The sequence below is a fragment of the Haliotis asinina genome, chromosome 10 (assembly GCF_037392515.1).
Source record: "Haliotis asinina isolate JCU_RB_2024 chromosome 10, JCU_Hal_asi_v2, whole genome shotgun sequence".
In the NCBI taxonomy this organism is placed as follows: Eukaryota; Metazoa; Mollusca; class Gastropoda; order Lepetellida; family Haliotidae; genus Haliotis; species Haliotis asinina.
In genome coordinates this window covers 33535351-33550470 of record NC_090289.1, presented here as the reverse complement: position 1 = coordinate 33550470, position 15120 = coordinate 33535351, and the positions used below count along the sequence as shown (strand labels likewise).

General features: G+C 39.2%; 1 protein-coding gene across 1 annotated transcript in view; it reads left to right on the top strand.

The window, feature by feature from the left end:
* Positions 1-5892: 5892 nt before the first annotated feature.
* The window catches only part of LOC137298225 (putative uncharacterized protein DDB_G0290521), a 36927-nt gene continuing 27699 nt past the window's right edge, over positions 5893-15120 (top strand). The window contains exons 1-2 of the mRNA XM_067830396.1: positions 5893-5963; positions 9092-9199. Of these exons, the coding sequence (XP_067686497.1) occupies positions 9142-9199 (58 nt within the window). The 5' untranslated portion in view covers positions 5893-5963; positions 9092-9141. The remainder of the gene's footprint in view (positions 5964-9091; positions 9200-15120) is intronic.

Here is a 15120-nt window from a genome sequence, read left to right as displayed (position 1 = left end):
TAGCTATTTGGAATGTAGTCACTTTTGAAAGATGATTGGTATATGACATGTAATTTGTGTACGATTTTCCTTTTAAAACAAACGACTAGAAACAAACACTAACACATGTGTGATGCAAGATGAGTGTCAATATTAATAATCAAGAATGAGACCCCATGCCCGTGTATGGGGCTACTGCGTTGTGTACCTGCATACCGTAAGTTGTCTTCAGTGGTAATAGAGGAATTGGTGGTGCGTTCATAAGATGTCTGTACTTGAAACGTGTGTTAACGATTATACTTCCTATCCAAATTGAAAGTTCAGGTTCCCCTGCTTTTTTGAAGAGTATATGTTGTCCTCATCATCATGGCCCATCAATTGGCCACAAGACTAAAACTGCGCGGTTGGCGAGCAGTCTAAGGCGCCAGGCTAGTAATCCAGCGAGCCTGGAGGTGCCGGGATCGAGCCCACCTGTGACCCGGTGTACAAAAACCTTGGAGTGAACTTCGTGTGCTGACTCTTTCAGTGTTGTCACAGTTTTGTTGTAATGGACATCCAATGATCGGGGACAAAACAAAGCGCCCTGTAGCAGCTGAACTGGCGAACTGGATATCGGCGCTACACAAATATCTAGTATATATGTATACACACACACACATATACATACGTAATGGCCATTGTGGGACACACACATACACATATTACCCCCAGAAAGAAACGCAAAACAAGATTTTGGTTCAGTTGTTTAGGAACATTTAATATGTTACTAAATAATTTTGCAAAGGGGGAAATGTGCAGCATGGAGAACACAGCCGTCGAGGTTATTACAACATGGTTGGAATGCCACATTCAAGGGTCAAGGCCATCAGTGTGGTCAGCATCGCGTATGCCCACCCCTGGCATCAAGAACAGCCTGGTTTCTCCTACCCATGGACCCAACAAGGGTCAGAATAGCATGTTCCTCCTGAAGTGCTTGAGCCAATTGTCCTATTATCTGCGGTTGTTGTTGACGTTGACGTTGACGTACACGTCGGTCCAACTCATCCCATAGGTGCTCCATAGGGTTCAAATCCGGTGATTTTGATGGCCAAGGCAGATCCTGGACGTTGTTTGCCTGAAGCTAAGCTGTTGTGTGTCGAGCTGCATGTGGCCGGGCGTTGTCATGCTGGAAAATGCCATTGGTATTCCGGGTAATGGGTAGGACGTGGTTTGTAACTCCGAACCGTGAGACTGCCCTGCACACGGACAAGATCTGGTTTTTTTTCCAGTGTGTGAGATTCCAGCCCATACCAATAAGCACCGATTTTCATGAAGTCATGACAAAAATCCTTTCAGCCTTACGAATTTGTGTTAAATTCATCAGTTCATGTGTTCACAGTACCATTAAACAGTATGTGATATTTTGTACAATCAAGCTTAGAACAGCTGACTGAAGAAAGTGGCTGTATTTACGCCAGTGAGGTCTAAACTATTGATGTGTGGTATACATTTCAACCAAGGTACTGTGCATATCGGATATGCCATAGTGCTGACAGCCTTTGTCTGTTTCTCTCATAGGAGTCCCGCAACAACAAACAAACTGCACCATGTGTTGACAATAATAGAGGTACTAAGTCCATTGCCGTTGCTTGCCATTGTGCATACGGTTTCAATCATTCACGTAAATGTGAGGCTTCAGAGATAGAGATTAACATAAATACCATAGAATAACAGACTTTGCAAATATGTCTGATCTACTTAAAACCACTCCCTTTGTCAATAAAGAAATGGTCACGGTTTATTGAACTTACAAAGACTAATTTACGGACTTTGGAGCCAAGGGTCTCCCTGTCATCGATATTAATTATTTAGATTGTTTTTTCATGTAACGCCCTGGGTGGCACTTTATATTGTGTAACAACGATAATTGATTGACAGAAACTACACAAGGACGTTCAAGAGATTATTGCCTTTCATTTTAGGCGTGTTGGTTGACGTCTTGCTTAAGAAGTAAAATTATCTGTTTTATTCCGAAGCAGAGGGTACACGCAGCTTTTATCCAATAAGATTTCTAGCTATTACACTAACTATTATACTTACAATTGCATTGATAATATTTCTAATGTAATAGTGAGTGGGAAGTTATGTCTATATTTCATTCAAATGTATCTTAATATATTGTGCATGTATATAGTCCGAAAGGGGCGGTTGTATGCTATATTTAGACAAAGTCCTGGAGTGAGTGAGTGAGTGAGTTTAGTTTTACGCCGGACTCGGCACAAAGTTCTGGAAGGTACTACATGGTACTACAACCTTACAGTTTTTTCAACTACTAGTATATTCTCAAGTGTGAGTTTAGTTTTACGCATCACTCAGCAATATTTCAGCTATATGGCGACAGTCATAATCCTGTGACCAACAGCATGACAATCCAGTGATCAACAGCATGAGCATTGATCAGCGCCAATGGTAACTAATGATATGTGGCAATCAAGTCAGCGAGCTTGACTATCCGATACCGTTAGTCGCCTTTTATGGCAAGCATGGGTTGCTGAAGGCCTTTTCTACCCCGGACCTTCAGGGGTCGCCTTGTATGGCGAGCATGGGTTGCTGAAGGCCTTTTCTACCCCGGACCTTCACAGGTCGCCTTGTATGGCAAGTATGGGTTGCTGAAGGCCTTTTCTACCCCGGACCTTCATGGGTCGCCTATTTTTGGAGACATATCTATAGTAGTAATAAGGTGAAAGTTGCGTTTATTATTTAAGTCACTATTTTTGTATTTAATGCCGTTTAATCCGCACTTCCACTCTACTTTGTGCAACCACTATAATATCTTTATAGTTATTTGAATGCATTTCGGAATATGTGACCTTTAGTTAAAGGGATGTAAGAAGTGAACACATTCAAGACATTGTAAACATATGGCTGTATAGGACAGATTCTATAAATCTACATATGACTCAGTTATCAACAATTTACTCAGTGGGTGAGTGAGTATTGTTGTACGCCGCCTTTAGCAATGTTCCAGCAATATCACGGCAGGGGGCATCAGAAATGGGCTTCAAACATTGTACTCATGCGAGGAATTGAACCCGGGTCTTCAGCTTGAAGAGCGAATGCCTTAACCACTAGGCTACCCGAACATGCATTTTCATAGATGCGCATCAGAAATTTATGATTTTCAGTTCGAATCACGGCATTTAATTGAATCGTGTTTCTTTTTTTTCTGAACCTTATAGCTAATCTAGAATTACCATTAACACGTCCTCATATTATCAAAAATGAGCGGGCCACTTGAGCTTGATAATGCTCCAAGATTACTTGACGACGAGGCATTATGTTGCCCGTTGTTAGGTGACGTCGTCAGGAGCTGAGCCCTTGATGTTAATCACCTACACCTCGTTTGAACTTGGGTTCAATATTGACTATAAGTCAGACTCACATTCGTTAGATGTACCTGTGCCAATGTGCACTCTCTTGCCGTTGCCAACCTTAACAACTGTACCATAAATTATAACATGCAACAATGAAAACATCAGCTGGAACTCTGACTTTGTTCAGCTTTGAAAGAATAGGCAGCTGGTGGTATGGGCAAAGGTCTAATGTCGTCACTCTCGATAGTGACGTCATCAGTTTTGTTCTATGACGTTTCCATATTTGTGAAAGTGTGTCAGTGACCTCCGTTAGCAGAAAATCTGGACCTGCATCACTTGTCTCTCCTCCTACGTTGAGCACGATATGACTGGGATAATTTTAAAAGTGACGTTTAAACAAAATTCACTCATCGTCATTCCTTCTTTGTAGCATCACTGGTTATCAGTTGAACGACCATAATTGAACAACAATGATATAACAAGTACAAATTACATGACATTGTATATTCTGAAAAAATGAACTTTTCAAACCTATCAAATAAAGAGGCACTGAATAGTGTTTTTGGACGGATAAGAGAAAGGATGTGTCAGCAGGGCATGTTGACGTTGTGTCATGAGGGTGAAAATGTCCACAAAGACAGCATCAATCAATCCAGCCACCGCCATTTCGTTCTACTTGTGTCATGGTACGAATAATTCTCCATATAGCAATTCAATGGAGTCTTGACTTTTTTAGCGGCTGGTCCGTTTGGTTAACGTAACTGAAAGCTTATGACGTCACGCCATGCCCCATCTTCTGATATTGTCCCAGACATGTTGTATGAGAGAAGGTTTAGGGCCCATGGCAATGCATAAAGGCGACTCCTCACTGCTGATGTAATCAGTTACGGTGTAAATGCACGTTGCGCACGAACTTTATCGTCTTCAAAGACGAAAGTCAACAAACATGCACTTGCAAAATCTACACACCACAGATTGAGACTCATTAAACACATTGACTACCCCATAAATTCTGCCAGTTTAAAGCATGCAAGTAATGTCTGCGGGCGTGCACTGCGTTAAACAAGAGTCATTCCCAGTCTGATCTTAAATACAGTATTAATGCCAAAGCAGGAAGCTTACGAGATATGGTTCATAATCAGCAAGATAAATTGCTCGGAGCAACTTGGTGACCTTTCACCGAAATGTCAAATTCAAGACTGATTCCATTTCCACGTGCATCGATGCATTGTATAAGACATTTTTTTAGGATAAGAGTTAAATTTAAGTTTTTTTCAAAATCTTTCATCTCTAGAATTCATGTCTGTTAACCTGAAGCTTTTCTGATAATCAAACATAACAAGTAATGTCTTCACCCATTCGGTACTGATTGATAAGGAACAAGATTTCAGGTAAAAACTACTAGTGGACAATACGTGTAACCGTGAAGATCCGGGTTAGAACTGATCTTCAGTAACCCACGCTTGCCGTAAGAGACGACTAACGGGATTGGGTTGTCAGGCTTGATGACCAGGTTGACATACATCATCGGATCCCAATTACGTAGATCGATGCTCATGCTGTTGATCACAGGATTGCCTGGTCAGACTGAATTATTTACAGACTGCCGCCATATAGTTGAATATTTCTGAGTGCATCGTTAAACTACAAACCAACAATAATACGGATGCACCACCATTGACGTTAACGTATTGACACGAATACATCATTGCAAACAATGGAACATTTATTTATGACGGAATATCACGGTTACATCTCAGCAGAATATCATTGGAAAAGTAACAGTATGCGTTTTGAATATTCTATGCAAAAGAAAATGACATACGTTTACGTAGATTATTATTCATCGCATTCTTAGAATGAATCATCTCAAGTCACATTAATCTTATTTAAGAGCGCAACTTGAGACAGAAGGTGGATATTCTTCATGACCCTAGGTTTAATTATCTTTAATTATTATTTAATTATCGTAAATCACGAAAGACTAAGACTGTTTCAAAACATTAGAGTAATTTAGAACACAAAATAATATACTCTGTAAGAAATTATGGAAGGCAGGATCCAAATAACCATGGTGCATTCTGGGTACAGGATGTACAGTTCCTACATCTCACGTCACGATAAGCACGGCGACGTGTCACTTCCGTCGTACGAAATGTCCCCACATTTACAAGAGAGGTCGCTGATAATAAAGAAAATGATTGATCAATTCGCACACAGATCGAAAATAACCATCGATTTTAGATTACACTGCGAATACCCCCCTCCTACCCTTTCAAATCCAGACCTCATGAATGACCCGGCTCCATAAATTGCTTTTCGCTAGAGGTCCACAATTGTTATGATGCATGTTGCTCATGATAGATGGCACAAGAGCACACCCAGTCATGTGTATGTGCTTGTGATAGTCACACAAATTTCTCATCAAGATGTCACCCGAAATGAGATTTTCTTGCTAAAATGGATCGATTTCCATGCTTGATTTTTTTACGCATGATCCACAGTTAATGGACGTCAACAAGCAAGGAACATCAAACAGTGGCCAGATGTGTCTGGTTCCAGAGCAGGTTGACAAGTAGCTATGGGAGAAGGTTGTTTAGACGGCTGTGCGGCGATGGTCCGCAGATCAAGGTAGGGCTTATTTCTAATTTCAGTTATTTTGTATTTGAACCAAGAAAAAACTGTATACGTTTCAAAACTTATTTCCTCAGTCACGAGAAATTCCTGTTTAACTATATTCGACTATATCATTTGTGTGTATCTGTAAATCAGAACTGGACAGCCTGTGTTCGCGAGAAGGTGGGTGTAGCACAGCCATCAGTCATAAACGCACGCAAAGGCTAGTCAACTGTGCAAAAGCAGGGGAACATACGGAATAACCAGGCAATACTGGATTTTCTTCACATGTCTATCATAACATTTCTAGGGATATCTCCGAGGAGAGACCATGGTTGATTTTCCTTCATAAATGGAGACACAGCTGTTGCAGTATTACTCAGGGAGTTTACGACCGGAAGGTTGAAGGCGTCCTTCTTGTCATCCACCCTTGTAGACAGTTGTACCTTTTGTTGCATACATATGATCATTACATGGGTAATTGCATTTTTAGCCTTTATTGATACTGTCAGATCACGTACGTTGCTCGAGCCAAAGTTAAACGTTAATTTTCTACCTGTATGCTGTACATTCTTTGTCCATTGCCTAAACAGTCAGCAGTGTACAACCTGGAAAACATGTCATTTCAAATCGAAATGAAAATCAGCTTTGTAAATAGTTATATATTGTAAACTAGTCAATCAGAAAAGTAAAGAAAGGTATTTGTCTAATATTTGCAAATGCGGTCGTTATGCCGCAATAATTTACATGTACACAATACAATACACTCTACAATGAAGCACATCTGAGTGATAATTTTACGCCGCTTTTAGCAATACTCCAGCAATATTTCGGCGGGGCGCGCCAGAAACGGGCTTCACACAGTGTGCCCATGTGGGGAATATGACCCGTGTCTTCAGCGTGTTAAACCTTACATCCGCATCCCTGTCTCAAGCATCAAGTCCCACCATAGCCGTTACATTCTGATTCCTGTGTTCATTTAACCAAAGTTCCAATTCTGAATATTCCGGGCTGATTTTTGCACCATTTATTATTTATGTGTTATATGTGTTACAAATGCTCCTGAGAAAACAAAGCATTACACATTGCATGACACCTGAGAGACTGAATCTTTGACTGAGATATCTGGCCGATTGCGAAGCAAAAAGCAAACCAACAACCCACAAGTAAACATAACAAAATGGTTAGTTTCTATATTGTTTAACGTCGCACAGATTTATCTCATCTCTGTGACGGCGATCTCTAAGTAATTGACTCTGTAGCTGAAAATCCAGTGATTGACACCTTGAGCATCGAACTAAGCAACTGGAAAATGATAGCATGTTTCACCTCATCCCGTTAGTCACCTCTTACGTCAATAATGGTTTCTTGAAGATAAAAATATGCATGATAAAAATAGGATAACAAAAAGAACCTAGCATGGATCGGTTCACTTTAAGATGAATGCCTTCATAATGTATGATGAATATTTCAGCCGTATATTTAGTTAATACTTTTCATGCGTGGTAGTAAAAGGCATTTGAAAACATTCGGCAACTTTTTAGTCTGGACAGTTTTTGATGTTTAGAGAAAACCCATCAAGCCTCGGGGAATCAAGGAATCTTTGTCTTCAGTGACAGACCTTGGCTTCGAGTATGTTATTCCATTAATTATTCGTTGATATTTTAAGAGAGAAAACGAACAAAAAACTTTTGAAATATCGACCAATCAGAGGCGGTTAAATGGAGGCATATCTCGGATAAAGTAATATAGTCAATTTACTTGGGCACGAACAATCCATCACGTACGCGTGTTTGTCTCCGCTGTGGAAGCTGAAGACTTCAAATGATTCCCTCATTATTGAGGAAATCAGTAAAATGCACATGTGCAGGTATCGCAAAGTAATTATGAACAATCATTTTACCCTTATGGGTGACAAAAGTTGTTAAAAGGAGTGAATTGCTTATTTTTTTTTCAAAATTAAAAACTGTACGGTCATTAGTCGTCTCATAATGTGCTTCTTCTTATCTTCGCAAAACCAAGCGTATGTTTTTGGGGTCTTTTTTGTTACTAATGAAAGGATATATCCAAATTGCTGTAGTTACTTTGCTGTAGTTACCTTGCGGTTTAATGTCGTTGCATGTAACATTTGAAAATATTTATTTATGTATGTTTCCTACTGAACGTTAGACTCTAGATGAAAGTAACGAATAGTAGCAAATGAATCAAGCAAACACGTCCTTTTTACATTGTATACTGACATCTTGCAATATTATGTCATCTTGATATAATGTGCGAGTTTAGTTTACGCTGTATTCAACAATATTCCAGCGACGCACGTTATGAAAATGACATGCAATCCATATTATTTAGTTCATTTTGTACCAAGAGAAACACCCACACTGACGTTAGAATACATAACTTGGTCACTACGTAGCGATCAATCATCACATGACCTATAGGAAATGTTTCAGTTTTCATGATTAGATATTACACACTTCATCTGGAATTTATTTCGCTCCATACACCATAACCTACATGGAAAAGTCGTTTATGAAAGAAAGTCATTATTTTTATGCCATTACTGTATCCTGTACACAATGTATGCTTTTATCTTCAATGTGGAAATGTGTTTTGAATATACGTCATGTGTTTATAATGATGAGTGTTTCTTTGAGTCTTGCATTAAACATCAACATTGCACATTACTAAGTGGAATATATAATGTTCAATTAAGCAGTGCTTATTGCCTGTTTGCGAAATGCTAGGGAATATTGGGATAAAACCCTTTTGTTGTAAGTACAATTCCAAACGATCCTAATGCTTTTCGAGGTATGTCATAATTCTAGGGAACCAAAATGATACCATGAATATTTCATAGGGTGTATCAATCCTTCGAGGTCATCTTCAAAAATCGACATTCTTCATCCGATTTGCCCAGCGTCAAGTAATCTCCTACAGCCTTCTTGATATCTGATCCGTTAAGAATCTTTACAGGTATCAATGTCAGATCTGTCCATTGTACAGTTCAACCTATTCGCGATGGTAGATAGCCAGGGGTATTACGGCTTTGCTTCACGTCTCAACTCCGAGACGCTGTTTGATGTTTCGATTGGTGGAACTGTATGGCTACTTCATAGTGCAGGATGTTTGGTTTTTTGCAGAAAGACGTCTGCGAGCCATGAGGTGACAGACTTGATGCAGTAGGGTGCCAATGGAACCGAAATTTGAACCGTCCAAAAAGTCATCTTCTCGCAGACCCATGGCAGGAGGTAAGATACAATAGTTTATTAAGCATTCGCATGTTGATATAGAAATGTTCTTGAGCACAAAAGGTTCTAACGTACTTCAACAGTTAAACAAACACGGTGTAACAGACAAGGAAACTATTTTCTCACAATGGGAAAGATAACTAAAACTAAATTTATCGGTAACTTTTAACATTTTGATTAATTCTTTGCTTCTGGAATAGAAGCGTATGTATTTAGTTATTTATGTTTGCAAACACTTCCAACGTCGACTATATTTCTTTGATTCTTTGACCTAGGCTGTTTCATATGATAGGTAATTTCGATTTTGGTGTTACTTAGGGGAAATGACTTGTCCTGAATGGTTTAAACACAATTTCGTATGTTCGTTCTGTGCTGTAGTACCTCAGTCTTGCTTGACAACGGTATAAGGATCTATACTGAAAAGTATCATTACTTTCGAATTACAATCCATCCCCTAAAACGCCAATCTTAAAGATTGTGCCTTTGTGATTCATTTTTAAAAGGACAATTTATACCTGGGAAGCCACCAGGCGTGTCTGTCATCTTCACAATTATTGATGAATGCTATTAGTAACAGAGAATCCCGTTGATACCTCGAGAGTTTGATCGTTTGATCGTTTGATCTAATGTTATCTGCTATGACCATTTGTGTACTTGTAATTGATTTTGATCAGACGTCTGTTTCATGTCAGAGTTGCAATCAGCAGTTGATAAAGCATAAAGGACTTGATAAAATATTACAGAAGGTGGTTGTCAGAAGACAAACATGTTCCATTGTTTTATAACCACTATGTGCGGGTATGGTCTTGAAAATATGGCCATTGTTAAAGGACAATAGATGAGGGTCCATTGTGACAACTGTAAATTTAGAACTTCACAACTTGGACGTTTTGGCAACAGATTTTCTCACACTTTAAGTGCCATACTGACAAGTTGTCAAACTTAGAAAGTTTCAAATTAAAATAAAGACTCAACCTACTTACAATAGAGCTCGACCCGAAAGTAGTAAACCTTTCTCTTGGGAAACCAAGATGCTTTACATGGTATTTCCCCCTGCCTATTGGGGCAAAAAGTACAACGCTGATGATAAGAAAGGAAGTATATATTGGAAATTGAATATTTTCATGCCGAGAGGCAATCATATATAACTGATGAAGAACGATGAAACTATTCTGTAACATACTGTACAATATATCTATGGGGAAATAAAAATCAAACATCAATCAAAATGCACTGCAAATAAAATTCATATTTTGTAACCTATGTGGCGTTACAAAATTGAATATTTTCATGGCGAGAGGCAATTATATATAACTGATGAAGAAAGATGAAACCATTTCTTACATTACGTCACCTTCAATTCTGACGTTTTACCAACGTCGCAGTTTCTTGTGTCGTAAGTCCATGTAAACTTTGCAACTAGGAAGATATTATGTTTTTTTTATATAAAAGAAAGTCATTTGTCTGACGTAGTGTACAGCACATGTATAAATATGGACAAAGCTTTGAAATACACATTTCAGCCTAGTGAAAGATAAGTAGATCGGTCAGTTGTAATTTCAAGTTATTATTTATGTTAAATCAATACTGAAAATGGTAAGGATTCGATTTTACAAAATGTTAGTAAACATGTAGTACTTCTTGGGCTGTTTTTTTTTTAAATTCTGGGTTTGAACCTGCACCCGGGATTTATCTCAAACTGAGAGTTTTTTAAATATGAATTGGAAGTACCTATTCAGTCAATATTGTACACAGACATTTACTATGACATGACACTTATTAGTGATACTTATCTCATGCTTGTCGACTCACTGAACGTGGGGAAATGGCGAGTCATATTGCTAACATCCACGTCATCACAATAATGTCGCTGTACAATGTCGGTGTGCGTCATTTCTGCTTTTACCGGAACATAGTAACATAGTACCAATTTTATGGGATTGGTGGTATACCCGCCTCAATTCACTCAGGTTTTGGAACTTGGTTACGGTTCAACGGAATCTCACAGCAGTTGGGTACATCGACTAAATTCGTCAATGTCACAGATTATCAACCGACAGAAGGGGTTACTGCGACACTGCTCCTGTCACCGCTGACTCCCTTCCTGATTCAAACGTAAAATATTTTGCCATGACCTGATTTGAATCCAATAGGGCGTGTATTGGGATGAACTCGCCAGAGGTGAACGTGAACGTCAGTGACAACTTCAACGTCAACATGCAACAGGTACTGGTCGCTGATGGCACCTCCATCACACCAGGTACAGGACAATCCGTATTGCCATCATATTTACAGAAGAAGGAACTACCATCGTTGTATCAAACTAATTCAATGCAATATGACAAACTGAATTTAGTTGAACTCATCATAGCTAGTTTTGAAGTTTCTTTATTTAAGAATGTATGATCGCATTCCAAATTCGTTTGATAATGTTTCTGAGTTTGTTAGCACAATGCCCGTCCTCGCGTGTTTCGCCGCCAGTTGCAATGTATCCCAATGAATCAGAGATCGGTTAGGTATTGATCCGTGGTCCGGACTAAAATTTATGTAGTTCCATGAGTGTATACTTAAGTGAAGTAAGACACAGCAGTTGTGTAACTCCGCACGTCCCAGCTAAAAGACGGCTGTCTGTAAAACAATCGAGTTCGGCTATAGACAATCCAGTGAGCAATAGCATGAGCATCGATCTATGCAATGTAGGATACGATGGCATGTCATCGAAGTCTGGCTATAGGATCCCCTTTGTCGCCTCTCTCGACAAGCAAGACTCATTCAAACACTTTGTTCTCATATTATATATTTCTTATTGTATGTACAATGTTAACGTATCAATTTGTGGACATAACCGCACAATACGTCTAGTGTGTAGGAAATATTTACATTTCTCTGCCTTCTCTCTCTGTCTCTGTCTCTCTATCGTGCCTTTTCTCTGTGTTTCTGTCTCTCAGTCTGTTTCTCTATCTCAATAATATTGTTGGCCTTTATATCTCACTCTGTCTTTGTCTCTGTCGCCGTCTCTTTATAATTAGATTCCCCGCCCTATTTCCGTTTCCATTATGCCTTTTATTCAATACGTTAAACTTATCAATATTTGTACCAGCGACAATATGTTTCTCTCTACAACAATGCAGTGCACGCCTCACCGTGAACCCCAAACAAGAACTTTAAATCCGTTTAAGGAAAAATCATATATTTAGGGGTGAACTGGACCCAACAACTGCAATCACTGTTTGTAAGTGTGAATGAGTTTGATTTTACGACGCTCCCAGAAATACACCAGCTATATCACGACAGCGAAAAATGGTATGCATACAAACCTAGTTCAAAGTTTAAGCAAAGGTTTTAACATCCTCAGCGTTTGTTTCGCCGACATTTCGAACACTGACCCGAACGAGGCCCAGCTCGTTTGAGTCGTCCATAAACCTTGTCACTATGGCCCAGTCGTGACGGTATTCCCCTAACAGCTAGCTATAATTTCCAATAAATAATCGCTTAATCACTTCACCTAACACTCACTTTCCTTATTCTGTGCAAAACGAGCTAGCTTGTATAACGCACTGGGGATTTGTCGATAATTTCATTAATTCTTCTATGTGGACTATGTATCTGCGGGGTAACGGGAGATAATGGGTGCCGATGACTGGGAATTACGTCACTTTGGATGGTTCAGGCTATAACTACAGTTAACGAAAGGGTTCATTTTCAATCTACTGCAGATCAGTGTGGAGTGAGAGAGTGAGTTTAGTTTTACGCCGCACATAGCAATATTCCACCTACAAAACGGCGTTTTGTAAATAATCGAGTCTGAAGCACACAATCCAGTGATCAACTTCATGAGCTTCGTGCGCAAATGGGAACAGATGACACGCGTCAACCAAGTCAGCTAGGGTTGTCCACTCGATCGCGTTAGTCACACAGTCGCCTTTTGTGGCAAGCATGGGTTACTGAAGACTTAATCTATCCCGGATCTTCACGGGTGATATCAGTGCGCCATAAGAAAAAAATGGTTCGTGAGTGAGTGAGTTTTAGTTTTAAGAAGCTTTTAGCAATATTCTAGCAATATCATTGCTGGGGACAGTGTAAGTAGCATTGCAACAGTCATTGCGTACAGACGATCTTCTAACACATCAGTCAGTTCTATATACGACCCTGGGTGGCACTTGATCATTTTCTAAACACTTAGAATCAAGATGCAATCTGTATAGAATTATCTTTTCCATGAAGGTGATGCTGTTCAGACAAAACATCCCAAGAACTTTGCACAAATAAATGAACTTTCTGGTGTAAGCTGAGTCAAACGACGATTCATAGGCAATGACTCCGGGTGCTCGTTAAACAAAGAGCACGTGGTTCGGTTGTGTCGAACCACGGATGATTCGAAGTATTTACCTGGGTGCCTTTAACTTCGAATCGACGGCGTTTATGATTCTGCTGGTTTCAATTATTCGTCATGCTGCAAAGTATTTCATTCCACTTGTACGTGCACGTGTGGACATTGTTAATGGTATGTAATAACACGTGCTCAGGGCATTGTTATCACATTTCCACTGGCAATCTCCAAACAGTGTTGCTAACACACTTGTACCTGTGTCAACAACCTTTTAACTGTGTCGGTCTTTGAACTTTCAATCTAGTAACAATGCGAACCTATGTTGAACACACCCAACAACCTAGTCACCATGTAGGCAATTGTTTCAGAAGAGAGAGCCATGTGAGATATAGAATTTTTCAACGGGACTGTATTTTCTTATTAGTGAAAGGACTGGATCAATCGATGACAAGTCTGGTTTGATGGTTTAGTATGGATTCGGAAGCCATGCTGTTGATCGACCTGCTCCAGCAGCCTATCGATTGGTCACTTATGTCATCAAGGTTATTGATTGGCTGATGGGGATGACATCTCATTCATCAGCTTTAAAGATGCATATTGCTCTAAGTCCTTGTTTGGGTTTCACGGTAAGGCGTGTTTTGTATTGTTGTAAAGAGAAACATATTGTCGATGGTATAAATATTGATAAGTTTAACGCATTGAATAAGATGTACAATGGAAACGGAAAATAGGACGGGAAAACTGATTATAAGGAGACAGAGACATAGACAAAGACGGACGAAGAGCGAGAGATAAAGGCCAACAGTGAGACAGAAAGAAACTGAGAGACGAAAACACAGAGAAAAAGCACCACAGAGAGGCACACAGAGAGAGGAGAGTGAGAGAGAAATGTAAATATTTCCTACACACTAGAAGTATGGTGTTATTATGTCCACAAATTCATAGGTTTACATTATATATACAATAAGAAATATAATAATATGAGGACATAGTGCTTGAATGAGTCTTGCCTGTCATAGAGAGATGAGGACAGAATGGTGTCGTGCATGTTTGGGCGGACGCTTCAGTTACAACGAATGCACTCAAGATTACCTATATTCATAAAAGAATGTGTGGATTCCAGAGAGTAATTTTTGAGCTTCCCAACCAACGGATAATAATTCTAGCAGACGGAGTATGACAATGGCAAACACTTGTATCAATTCTTATTCTTATTCTCTATTCCTATTCTGACAATATTTAAGCATTCCTATTCTGGCAATATTACATCAATCTTCTTCTGACAATATTCCAACATTCGTATTCTTACAAGACTCAAGTATTCATATTCTTGCAAGATTCCAATATTCTTATTCTGACAATACTCCAACATTCTTATTCTGACAATAGTCCAGCATTCCAGCATTATAATTCTGAAAGATTCCAACATTCCTATTCTGACAGTATTCCAACATTCATATTCTGACAAGACTCAAGTATTCATATTCTTTCAGATTCTTATTCTGACAATATTCCAACATTCTTATTTTAACAGTATTACATCAGTCTGATTCTGACAAGATTCGAAGATGCTTATTCTGACCATGTTACT